Source organism: Zeugodacus cucurbitae, chromosome 2 (genome assembly GCF_028554725.1).
Source record: "Zeugodacus cucurbitae isolate PBARC_wt_2022May chromosome 2, idZeuCucr1.2, whole genome shotgun sequence".
NCBI lineage: Eukaryota > Metazoa > Arthropoda > Insecta > Diptera > Tephritidae > Zeugodacus > Zeugodacus cucurbitae.
The window spans coordinates 55345752-55358500 of record NC_071667.1 but is presented as its reverse complement, the minus strand read 5'-3'; the positions used below and the strand labels follow the sequence as shown (position 1 = coordinate 55358500).

Below are 12749 nucleotides of genomic sequence, written 5' to 3'. Positions count from 1 at the left end.
CCGGGAAACAATAACAATTTTTCGAGAAACGAGTAAAGCCATTTCTCTTCAATATAACTGTCTATTGGTTTGCGTACACAATACACGATATGTATCGGTATGGTAAAAATACATATGTTATATTGATAAAACAAGCTGAGTATGTTAGCATTACCATACTTTGGTTTGATTGGAAATATTTATCAAATCATGGTCTTTAGATTTTCCTTAAAATTGTTTTAGTTGCTTTGCTGACCACAGATTTGACTTAACTTGAAATTAAAATTGACAAACCGTGGCAACTCTCCACAAACTATTGGAAGTTCCGCCCAACAGGACAGTCAGTATGAATGTAAAACTTTAAACGTGTTTATCTCAGAACTCATTTTTGAAGTCGGTGGACACGATTTCTCAAAAAGTTATAAAGCGATTTCGTACCAATTTTGCACACATCTTTGGTATAACATTATCTAGTTGTTTTCAGCCTCTGAAACCCACCTAACCCTTTAATTCAAACTGTATACTCTCGCAACAAAAGTTGTTAAGAGAGTATTATAGTTTTGTTCACATAACGGTTGTACGTAACACCCAATACTAAACGAATTAGATATAGGGTTATATACATCAAAATGATCATGGTGACGAGACGAGACAAAATCCGAATGTCTGTCTGTCCGGCCGTACGTTCGTCTGTGCAAGCTATAACTTGAGTAAAAATTGAGATATGTTAATAAAATTTGGTACACATGTTCTTGGGTCCGTGAGAGGGTTGCTTTCGAAAATGGGCAAAATCAAAAAAACCACTACAAAATGGCGAAAGCCGAAAGCACATAATAATATAATATATATATTAATAATAAATAACCACGCCCACCTCCCATACATAGGTTAGGTTGAAAATTACTAAAACTGGGTTAACTCACTAACGAAATACGTCAGAAACCCTAAATTTTACAGAAGAAATTGCAGAAGGAAGCTGCACTCAGATTTGTTTTACAAAATGGAAAATGGATGAAATCGTTTCTCAACCACGACAACTTCCCATGTAATTCAATTTTGAATTCCATCTGATTCGTTCAATGAAGATAGCGAAATAAAACTTTACACAAATACTGTGAAAAAATTGTCGGAATCGGACTATAACTTTTCAAGGCCCCAAATATCGAATATGAAGAATTCAGTGTCTTATGGTAATTTTTCACCGAAAATTTCAGTAAATCTCTCAGGTATCTTAATTTAATTCAGAGGAAATATTTTTCTTCTAATAGTGTGTCTCTGTACCAGAATTGGTTAAAATCGGGTTATAACTTCCCCTAGCTTTTATATACCTAATTAGTATTTTAAAATTGGGTCAAATGGTGTGTTATCTTAATAAAAATATATCAATAAATTGCGAGAGTATAAAATGTTCGGTTGCACCCGAACTTAGCCTTTCCTTACTTGTTTTTTCATTTTCGTAATAATTCCTTCAAGGAATACACCGTTAAATACAAAAAAAATTTACGCTAAGTAAATTATCCGTTAAACTATAAACCGTAGAAAGGAATTTCGTCTTGTCACACTATTTTGTTGCGCTCAGCAAAATTTAATAGCGTGTCTAAAGAGTATATCGTTAAATCGACAACTTTTAAAATATAAAGCACTCGCGTAAACGCGCTAATTTCAGTAAACTCGGCATTCTTTAATCAACACGTTCGGAAGCGTCGGATATCCGTTAAAATAAGAACAGTTAGTTCGAAAGCAATCCTTATTGTCAAAATGTTTATAAAAATCACGGCAATATTTGCTGTGTTCCTGCTAATTGCGGGCGTCGGTTGTCAAAAGAACGATTTTTTGGATTATTTCACTAAACACACTGTAAGTTATTTGTTCAATAAATTCACATCCGTGTGGGTATATTAATTACAAGTATTTCTTTTTAGGGTGATTTTACTGAATTGCTGGACAAGCAGATGGAACTCGGCAAAAGTGTTGTTAGTTATCCAATAAATATATTCATATCTTGCGGACTAATGTCAAGAGTTTTTCTTTACAGACTGAGTTGCTGGAAAAGAAAGTGGAATTAGTTAACCAATTCTCTAAAACTGCGGAATCATTTGGCAGCTTATTGAACAGTTTTAATGATGAAACTGACTAATGTCTTATTTATGGTATATTATTATTTGTACAGCGCGTTATTGTGTCAAAAATACTAATAATAATAAATCCGTTCTTTGAAAATCGCTCGTAGTAGTTTGCACTTGAACTGCAGTTAGATCCAGTGTACTAAAATCATAATATAGAAACAGTCGTGTTAAGAAATAGTTTTCACAGTAAGCTCGCCTCACTTTTTATCACTAAAATTTGACCGCATTATTTGTACGAAAACCGCCATGGCCTCGACCTTCGTAGATTTAAGAATTGAAAGAATGGTTTTTGTTGGCTCAAAAGTATGTTCCGAAATTGCATTTATTAAGTATAGGTTTCTTTTTCATTAATCAAATAAAAAGAATGTGAAATATTTGTTCAAAAAATCTTGTATTTAAATTGTTCCATTCAGTCCACAAATCAGCCAGTGATTAAGAAAATTTAATTTAACACTTCACTTTTGTTTGATTTTTGTTTACCGATGCACTCCTAAAATTCGTTAGAAAGAAATGTAGATTAGATAGATTAGAAAAAGCTTCTTATTATAGACTACATTGTCATATATTTACCTTATACTATTACTTTAATTTTTAATTTCAAACTTACATATTTCTTGCCAAACTTTTCCACCAAAATCGCCTCGATTTGATGAGCGTAGACGGCAATGGTGATAGCCAGGTAAACGATCATTTTATTGACGATTTTATTCATTTTATTTGTATGCCCGTATATTTGTATTGTAAGATTTATTTAAGCTCGGTGTACATCCACTTTATCCGAAGCTCGAATTATGTATGTTTGTTGTTCGACCAACAGCTGTGCCGCGTCTTTTTTGGGTGGCGGAAATGCAAAACCACGGCCGCTTTCGTAATAAGTGGTTTGGTAAAATACTTATGTACATACATCGTCCAAATTTTCGATTATTAATTATACTCATGCAACATGTTGCATAGAGAGTTTAATAGTTTTATTCACATAAGGGTTGTTTGTAACACTATGAGTTAATCTATTCCATCTGATACGGTTTAGAATATATACATCAGGAACTAATGAAGATAGTATAATAAAACTTTAGACAAATACTGTATTTGAGGTGTGGGATCACTTAAGGAAAAATTTTCGAAATCGAACTATAACATTGCAAGACCTCAGTGCCAATGGATATTTTTTATCGAAAATACCATAAAATCCTCAGGTATTTTTTAGAAATTCAGAGAGAATCTTTTTCTTCTAATAATTTGTCCCGATAACAAAACTGGTTAAAATCGGGCCAAAAATTCCCCTAGCTCCGATGTACCTCTTATTAGGTTCTTCAAACTTCCGGTGGTTTTTATACCGCATATATCGGTTAATATGTGAGATATCTTAGGAAATTAGGTGGACGTCAAATCATGGATATAATGGAGCTTGGTGGCAAAAATGGTTGAAATCTGTCGAGGAATTTTTGGGTTAATTTTGACAACCAAAAATTTGGCATTCGCCTCTCCGTTCAATAATTTATTGCCATGCCTACTTCAAATACAATGCTATTTAGAATATTATCACATTATTTTACTTTGCAATAAATAACATGAAACTATAGTTTCGTCTTGTGTCGTATTGTATATGGCAAGTTAAATAAACACAATGTTCCGTTTATTTCTTCGCTTTGTGTGCCAACTCTCAAAGTTCCCAATGTTAGAGAAGCTTCCGTTATTAATCACTATTTTTTTGGGGGATTTTGTTTTAGATGGTTCCCCGGCATTAACTATAACGAATCATATTCACCTGGAAAGAAACTATTCGGTTATTAGGTTTTGAGAATCGCAAATAAAAAACCACTTGCATTGTCATTTATCGCACATATGTTTACACCTAAATGCATAGTAAATTTTATAAACAAATGCACGTAAACAAATTACTTAATTAACTCTGCTCCGTTTCATTCATAACTGTTTTCATATATCTACACCTACAACCATCTCTATGAATGCTTCTGTAAGGGAAATGGTCAAATGACCCAGCAGGGAAAATATCAACTAATAGTGTTCAAAAACAAACTAAAATTTCTTTATGGAACTATTTTGAAATACAACAAAACTCTTTATTTATCATTTATGATAGCGTTTAATTTTTGGAATAATTTCGAGAAAATGTTTGTAACGACCTCTTTATATTGAACGGCACCTCTCGTCTAAAAATGGTTCAAATTGGCCAGTAACTTATCAAACTCCGAATACCACATATGAGGACCTCAGTACTAACTATGCCTGACTTTTTACCGAAAATTGGTCATCTTCCAAATAATAATGTGACCTGGAGCTAAAAATGTATAAGTATTCCTCTAGCTTCCATCTACTTAATATAATAATTTTCAAACTTCCGGTCGAAATCTCACATACCTCACAATTATGTGAGCATATTTTCTTTGATATTTATGTTATTGTGCCTTTCACATTCTCAACATTTTTTATTTATTATTATTAATTAATTTCAGGCCTAGAAACTCTAAAATAATATTTATTTGAATAAAAACGTTTTAGTTTTTTTTCTATTTCTATTGAAAGGTTTTCCTGTTGGGTATTTGTGCAAATTATAATTTAATTTTTTTTACATACATACACACACAAATATGTGGACTTGAATGAATGCTTGTAGTTTCGTGTTTTCTTTAAATCATATTTCTATCTCTCGTTCGACTCATTTGCTATTAATTAATGTTTATTTTTTACTTGTAATCCAACAACACAAAAGAGGTTAACGATCTGCTCATTATTCGCAAATTGTTGATGAAACGTCATACATATGTATGTATGTATAGCGGTTTTTGGTATTAGGTGATTCCTCTTTATCCCAGTTTCGTAGTATTTTGTTTATAGCTCACCAGTATACTTTTTTTTATCAAACAATCAATTATTGTTGATGGAAACCCAATATTTGATACACGTCATTTTGGGAAACACTATTTCGAATACACCTTGGCAACTAAATAAACAACGGGCAAAATAACTTGATTTCGTTATGTAAGATGTCATCTCAGTTACTCTGGATCAAAGTGTATTCAACAAAGTGAACCAGGTATATGACATATCACAATTTTTTACCCGAATGTGACATGTTTGTTGCCATTGATTTAACCCATACATTTATTCAAAAATTCAAATTTTGAAATTCAAAAGTAAACAAATTTCAAACCAAAAAAAAATATTTTTTAAATGAATAAAAGAAAATGCCGAATACTTTCTGCTTAGGCAAAACAACTCATGGAAGCAATTTACTAAGGTTTTGTGCTCCAACTGACAAATTGCAAACAATTTTATCAATATATATTATATTGTTAAAGTTAAAAAAGACGGGTTAATGTAAACAAATATATGTATTGTTTACTATTTTATTGTCAAAAGCGGGTATGTCAAATACTTAGTTCACTTTGTTGAATACACTTTGCTCTGGATCAAATAAAGAATAATTTCAGACATTGTCTAAATCATTAGATTTTTATTGACATTAGGTATCTTCGCACCTCATTCTAAATGGAAAATAAACAAACGAAAATCTATTTCGTTGATAAACCATATGCTAATGCCAATGTGAAATATATTTTAAACAAATTATTTTATTCAAATACTTTTGCATTAATCTCCATATATCAGTCACAAAATTGTCTACATAAATAATACTAGTCTAAATTAAATTAGTTATTAGATAGTTGTTGCAGGACCTTCTACACTCTTCCGACATTTTCAGTTTATCCCTTTAATGTTGCTGCAACATTTGCTGCTTGTTGTGCCACAGCGATAGTCTGGATGGTGGCATCTCGTGTATGTTGACCGACGCGCTCCTGAAATTTTATGAAAAGAAATTGAAATTAGTTATCAAAGGGGTCGTCCAGTAAGAATATATTTCGGATTTCAGTTTTTTTTATTCGAAACTTACAATTTTCTTGCCAATCTTTTTCAACCATCCCGCCTCGGTTTGTCCAGCGAAGATGGCAACGAAGACAGCCAGGAGTACGAAAATCTTGTTGAAGTTCATTTTGTTCTGTATGTAGATTTATTTGCAGGTATTAAATATTCTTAAGCTTGAAGTGCTTCCACTTTCTTCGACGTACGAATTGTGTTTATGGATTGATCACCAACTCAGCGGTGTTTTTATAGCATGCAGGAAATACAAAACCACGCAGCTTTCGTTATCAGCGTTTCGCCGGGGATTTCTTTCTACTTAGCGCTCAATTGAGTACCTCTGCATATGGAGGTGTACATATATATGTGCATGTATTTCCAGAATCGTCTAAATTTTGAATTATTAATCTTTGGGTCAATTTGGACAATTAAAAATATCTGCGTACGGACAAGTATGAATTTGAAATTTATAAATCAATATGTATGTATGAAGTTCTGTGAAATAATTTCTGTTAAATAATATATACATACAGAGGTACACTTTTGACGTTGGCTCACGTCGAATAATAAAGGGAATACCTTTTATGTCACTTAATATGCCACAGTTTGAACGGAATTTAAAATGATCATCCAATATTTTATACTCCCGCAACTTGTTGTATGGTTGTAATAGTTTTGTTTATAACACTTAAAACTATTCATATAACTTCATATTTCACGAACTACTGTACGAATTCCAACTGAAGTTGGTTTCATTAAATTCGTATAATGAAGTTGGAAACTGGAGACATTATTTTACTTTGCAATAGATAACCTAAACCATCAATGGGATTATCGAAACTTGTGACTCGTCGTATATGCTATATACGACAACTCCAATCCAAATATTACATAAATCGGTCCACTCTCCCATACATATACTACATACATTCCCGTTTCTTGCGTGGGGTCACTTTAAAAAAGTAAAATGAGGAAAATTCGAACATGAAATAATATTTTGTTTGCAAAAAGCTAAACCTTGATTATGACCTCTAGTCTTTGGTGTCCGTTGTCCTTCTCTCTGATTATGAAGGCCTTGGGAACGCTCAGAGTTTGACGCCGTAGTGCGAGCTTGTATATTTCTAATATTTTGTTTTTCAAGCCGCTGCTAACGCTCCGTACTCGACTCTTAAGCGCGTACTTGGCAGGTTTAGAAATTTTGTTCAGCAAGCAGCTGCGAGCACTCGTTACTCGACTCTCTTGCACGCGATTGCGATCCGAAGAGAATGACTTGCAGGACGATTTTCAGTTTCAGATTAAGATTCTCCATTACGGAGTCTTTTTGATACCCTCACTTGGGAACTATTTCCAGAAAGTTGAGATTCTAGAAATAAATATATCCAATGTTACTCGGGGTGAATGTAGCTTCCCAATGGTAAAAGAATTTTTGAAATCGGCTCAGTAGTTTTTGAGTTTAATCATTACAAACATACATACAAATCTTTCCTCTTTCTTATCTTCTTTTTCTTTCAAATTTTTATAATAGTAGTATAGATTTCCCTTATTATTTGTTCCAAGCAGTTTTACGCAGTGAATGATAAACTTTTGATGCTTCTACTGGATAATACATGTTGGATGATTGTTTCTGGAATTTGTCTTTCGGATTATTCGATTGAAATTTGTTTTTTTTATTATATTTACCGTTAAGAATTTATATAATTTTTACAGAAACAATTGCATTGGTTTTAATGCATTAATTCCGTCCTAAAAGAAAATTCAAACAATATGATTTTAGAAATTTTGGAGTATTTACTAACATTAAAAATTTAAGAAATATAAAAAAAAAGTTTTTTTGAAATTTTTTTTTTTTAATTTTTATTTTAATTTTCGTAATTCAGTCATACAATTTTTTAAATAAATAAATATTAAATTTAGCTAAGGTACATAAATATTAGTTGTAACAACTTCGGTCATTTGATCAGCTTATCCCTTCAATGTTGCGGCAACATTTGCTGCTTGTTGCGCCACAGCAATGGTCTGGATGGTGGCATCGCGGGTATGTTGACCGACACGCTCCTGGAATATTATGGAAAGAAATTGAAATTGGTTAGTAAAGGCGTCGTTAATTTTGAAATTGTGTAGAAATTATTTCAGTTTTAATATTAACTTACAATTTTCTTGCCAATCTTTTTCAACCATCCTGCCTCGGTTTGTCCAGCGAAGATGGCGACGAAGACAGCTAGGAGTACGAAAATCTTGTTGAAGTTCATTTTGTTTGTTTAAGTTTTAATATTTGTCAGCTAGTTGTTTTATAAGCTTGTTGAGCTTGCACTTTCTTCGACGTTCGAATTGTGTTTATTGATAATTCGCTGGCTTCGCTGCGCTTTTATAGCTGGACGGAGATACAGAGCTACCGGCACCTTTCGTTATCAGCTCGCAGTGCCGGGGATTTCTTTCCACAACAAGCACTCAATAGAGCAGCTACTTATGTTGATAAGCAAGTATGTATGTATGGGTTACAGCATCATATACATATTTGGTTATCAATCTCTTGGGTAATTTGGTCAATTAAAAATACTTTAATTCTTATATAGATATAGATATATGTTGGTAATAATCGAACGGAAAACTATACTATGGATGTACATCAGAGACTTCTCCAGCACACCATATTTATATCTTGAATGGATTTTAATTACAATAAAAACTTAAAGCAATTATCTCCTTCAATATTCATAAAACTTATTTGGTTTCGTATTTATAAAAAATAATTTTTAATATATCTGTTTATTTGAAATTTTGTTAAACAGGTGGCAATCCTGTTAAAAAATATTTTTTACTGAAAGTTTTCTGAAAAATCTTCAGTTTATAATTTTTCTTTATTTCAACAATTATTAAATTAAATTTTATAAACATGTGGCATCTTTCCAAATATTCTTTTAATCAATATTAATATTAAAAAAAAGTGGTGGTGCTCTTTACACCATCAGCGTGAGGAAATTTATTTTGTCACATCGGAGTCTTTGATTGATGTCTAAAATTCTCACATACAAGATATTGTTCATCAATCTAAAAATATAAAGCATTCATTTGTAGAAATTATTTTTAGCACTAAGCATCTTCCCGTGCGCTTTCTTATCACTAAAATTCTAGAACAGCATCTGTGCAAAAATCCCCTTCTTTAGCGATCGCTTTCGTAAGCGTCGATCCCTTTTAAGGTGTGTGTTTGTATAAAAGCAATAAATTGACTGGAGGTCAATCATTAATCTCGCTACACTCGTTGTCTTCGCTTCATTCACAATGAATACAAAAATCGCGGTAATCTTCGCTGTGCTCCTGCTTATTGCTGCTGTGGGATTCACACAGGCCGATTGGTTGGACGATCTCAATGAGGGAACTGTGTGTTAATGTGCTTAATAAACTGTTATCTTCCGGTATTAATTTGAAGTGTTTTCATTTTCAGAGTCAAGTGGTTAATGCAGTAAACGAGAATGCTGGGAAGATCAACAAAATTGCAACAAACATTGATGCTCTTGGGAAAATATTAAGAACGTTGGATCCCGACTCGAATGAAGAGGAATAATTCTTTCTTGAAACAAGTTATTTATTGGCAGTGGAATTGTATTAAATGTGAATAATTGGAAAATTGGTTACCTGTATAACTCAGTATATTTTATATTTTTAAATATGGTACCGGGAATAGTTAAAATATTTTACTAGAATTTATAAAATTTATATTATATATGAAAATAAATAAAACCATAAAATATATATAATAATTGGTTTTATATAATTTAAGGTTATCATCTGAAGTTTTGAAAATGTTATTATTTATTTAGATCATTATTCAATTGAAATACATATGCTTTTCGCATATGAATTAGATGGCAAGCTTTCGTGATACTCATTTATTTTTGGTTGGAGGCACAATATTTTTGAATTCTCTATATATTAACCAAGAAAATGCTGTATGGCTCTTTTCAAAATTGCGAAAAACGTTGGATAATTAAAATATTGTTTTAACAATTCGTTAAAGCTGGTAAAGGAAAATTATACTACTCGTATGGTACCAGCCATGTAAAAAATCAAATATTTTGAGTATGATTGCTGTAAAGTATTCGATTTCGATAACAACACCACAAACATGACTCATCCTCCTGCACTAGTTTCCTGGGTCTTCTTTCTGTTTCTTTTTCACACCGCTGATTTACATATACTTTTAATCACTTTTCATAGAATTTTCTAAATAATACTTTTCTTATATATTATAAATTTATAAACAAGTCAGGAAGGGCTAAGTTCGGGTGTAACCGCACATTTTATACTCTCGCAATTTATTTATTTAATTTTATTAATATAACTGACAGATTCCGCATATATGTATATATGGTATAAATCCATTGAAAGTTTCAAACCCCGAACATTAGGTATATTAAAGGAAGTATATTAGGGAAGTTATGACCCGATTTCACTCATTGCACGGATAGATATTATTAGAAGAAAAATATTCCCTCTGAATTTCTTCAAAATATCTGAGAGATTCACCTATATTTTCGGTAAAAAAATTATTCGAAGCTCTGAGGTCCTCATATATGGGACCTTGAATATTTATGGTCCGATTTTGGCGATTTTTAGAAGGGCGATGCCACACTATAAATGTAGTATTTGTGCAAAGTTCTAAAGTTCTGTTCCGATATATTCAGTAGTGCTTACTTTATATATTGTAAAGTAAACGATTCAGATCGACTTCAAAGTTCTTGTATATAGGAAGTAGGCGTGGTTGTGAACTGATTGGGCTTATTTTCACAGCATATCATTGGGATACAAGGAAAATTTTACAAACCAGATTTTATTGAAATTGTTCGAGTAGTTTCGTAGATATGGTTTTTGACCCACAAGCGGAACCACGCCCATTTAAATTGTTTTATACCATTTTGAGTGCAGCTCTTCTGTACCTTCTTTGTAATGAAATTTAAGGCCTCTGGTGGTTTTCCTCACTGAATTAAAGCATTTTTAGTAGTTTTCAACTTTGTATGGGAGGTGGGCGTGGTTATAGTCTGATTTCCTCCATTTTTGGACTGTATAAGGAAATGCCTGAAAAAAAACGACTCTTGAAAGTTTCGTTAATATAGCTTTAGTAGTTTACGAGATATATACAAAAAACTTAGTAGGGGACTTTTCCCAAAAAATTACATCCAAATATGCCCCTTCCTAGAACAATCGTTTGTACCAAATTTTTTATGGCTTAGTTATAGCACTAACGTTCTTATGGTGCCAAGGACCACGTGTTCCAAGTTTCATTAAGATATCTCAATTTTTACTCAAGTTACAGCTTGCACGGACGGACGGAGAGACGACAGACAGACATCCGGATTTTTTACACGTCACCCTGATCACTTTGGTATAATAACCCTATATCTAACTCGTCTAGTTTTAGGATTTACAAACAACCGTTATGTGGATAAAACTATTATACTCTCTTAGCAACTTTTGTTGCGAGAGTATAAAGACTATAATAATGACCTATGAACTTTTTCCTGTAAATATCTTAACAATGCAATTTGTTGTGGTGTTAGTCTTAATTCCCGTGATTTGATGGGAAAATTGTCTCTACAATAAGTTAGTATTTTCCCGCAGCCAGACAACTTCATTGATGGTGTACTTTTTTGTAATCTAGTTTTAGATATCTTTCAATTACATTGAACTTATTAACTACACTCAAGATGGGTTACTTTTTTCCTATTATAAAAAAAGTGAAGTACTTTCATATGTTCATAAACACACATGTATACGCTCCAATACTCAGTTATTTCCTATATCCAAACTCAAATGTTAATTTGTAAATACTAACTTGAAACAATTGAAGAATCCCCTTTGAATTTGTAAACAATTTGTGGCCAACATATCGCTTCTTTGTTTCCTCTGACTCAGAGCAGGGAAACGCGCTTAGGGAAATCACTTGATAATCGCACACTACACGCGCTCTCGCTTATAAAAATCAAAGCGAGTTAATGAACTGCCAACTATCACAGCTCAACCGCAGTAGCAACGACACGCTTAAAGCGCGCAAAATATTCAATAAATTCAAAAAAACTAAAAGAAATTAACCAAACTTAAATCCAAAATGAATTTCCGTGGTGTCTTCATTGTTCTCGCTGTTCTTATGGCAATCTTTGCAGGGCAAACTGAAGCCGGTTGGCTAAAGAAGATTGGCAAAAAAATTGTAAATTAAATAAATGAAATACAAATATTTAATTTGATTATTAATAATTTATTTTTCATTACTTAGGAACGCGTTGGCCAACACACACGAGATGCCACCATACAGACACTCGCTGTGGCTCAACAGGCTGCCAATGTTGCTGCGACGCTGAAGGGTTAGGTGGATGGAGGAATTTATTATTAGGTTAAATATAATATAATAGTATTAATATTTATTCATTAAATAATAATAAATTGTAGTTTAAAGCCAATTTTAAATGTTAATATAAACTAAATTATTTTTATTCGGAGTTGCAATTTTCAATTGGAACTTGAAAATATTAATATTTCTCCACAAATATTTGCCACTGATTCCTCAAGCATATCTGTGTTGTTCTTGAAAACGGTACATTTGTTTTATCGTCAAAGAGAGAAAGATATTAGGGATTAATGCGGCCTATGAGGTGGCCATTAAAGGCCATCAATTTTTACTACAATTTTTGCCAACAAATTTCTGAAACCGCACTCAATGATCTATTAAAGGGGTGATGTGAGGCTTCATCTTTCTTAAACTGTGATCGT

The 12749-nt window shown here is 32.4% G+C and overlaps 3 protein-coding genes across 3 annotated transcripts; 1 reads left to right on the top strand and 2 right to left on the bottom strand.

Annotated features, from left to right (window-relative positions):
* Positions 1–5681: 5681 nt before the first annotated feature.
* LOC105209453 (cecropin-1-like) lies at positions 5682–6212 on the bottom strand. The gene is made up of 2 exons (XM_011179863.3): positions 6022–6212; positions 5682–5926 (listed from the first exon to the last, which is right to left on the bottom strand). Exons 1-2 carry the CDS (start codon positions 6118–6120, stop codon positions 5834–5836), a joined length of 192 nt encoding a protein of 63 aa, XP_011178165.1. The 5' UTR covers positions 6121–6212; the 3' UTR covers positions 5682–5833.
* A 1601-nt stretch (positions 6213–7813) lies between these two features.
* Positions 7814–8332, bottom strand: LOC105209459 (cecropin-1-like). Its single transcript, XM_029038546.2, has 2 exons — positions 8138–8332; positions 7814–8042 (listed from the first exon to the last, which is right to left on the bottom strand). The coding sequence occupies exons 1-2, from the start codon at positions 8234–8236 to the stop codon at positions 7950–7952; spliced, it is 192 nt and encodes a 63-aa protein (XP_028894379.1). The 5' UTR covers positions 8237–8332; the 3' UTR covers positions 7814–7949.
* A 1926-nt stretch (positions 8333–10258) lies between these two features.
* On the top strand, positions 10259–12422 carry LOC105209462 (cecropin-1-like). Its single transcript, XM_011179873.3, has 2 exons — positions 10259–12189; positions 12256–12422. Exons 1-2 carry the CDS (start codon positions 12091–12093, stop codon positions 12346–12348), a joined length of 192 nt encoding a protein of 63 aa, XP_011178175.2. The 5' UTR covers positions 10259–12090; the 3' UTR covers positions 12349–12422.
* Positions 12423–12749: the final 327 nt, after the last annotated feature.

Bases quoted from the DNA above. Each gene is read 5' to 3' on its own strand.
- LOC105209453 (XM_011179863.3), bottom strand. From the start codon at position 6,120: ATGAACTTCAACAAGATTTTCGTACTCCTGGCTGTCTTCGTTGCCATC. The intron at 5,927-6,021 runs GTAAGTTTCGAA...ATAAAATTTCAG, and splicing joins AAAAGATTGGCAAGAAAATT to GAGCGCGTCGGTCAACATAC.
- LOC105209459 (XM_029038546.2), bottom strand. From the start codon at position 8,236: ATGAACTTCAACAAGATTTTCGTACTCCTAGCTGTCTTCGTCGCCATC. The intron at 8,043-8,137 runs GTAAGTTAATAT...ATAATATTCCAG, and splicing joins AAAAGATTGGCAAGAAAATT to GAGCGTGTCGGTCAACATAC.
- LOC105209462 (XM_011179873.3), top strand. From the start codon at position 12,091: ATGAATTTCCGTGGTGTCTTCATTGTTCTCGCTGTTCTTATGGCAATC. The intron at 12,190-12,255 runs GTAAATTAAATA...TTCATTACTTAG, and splicing joins AGAAGATTGGCAAAAAAATT to GAACGCGTTGGCCAACACAC.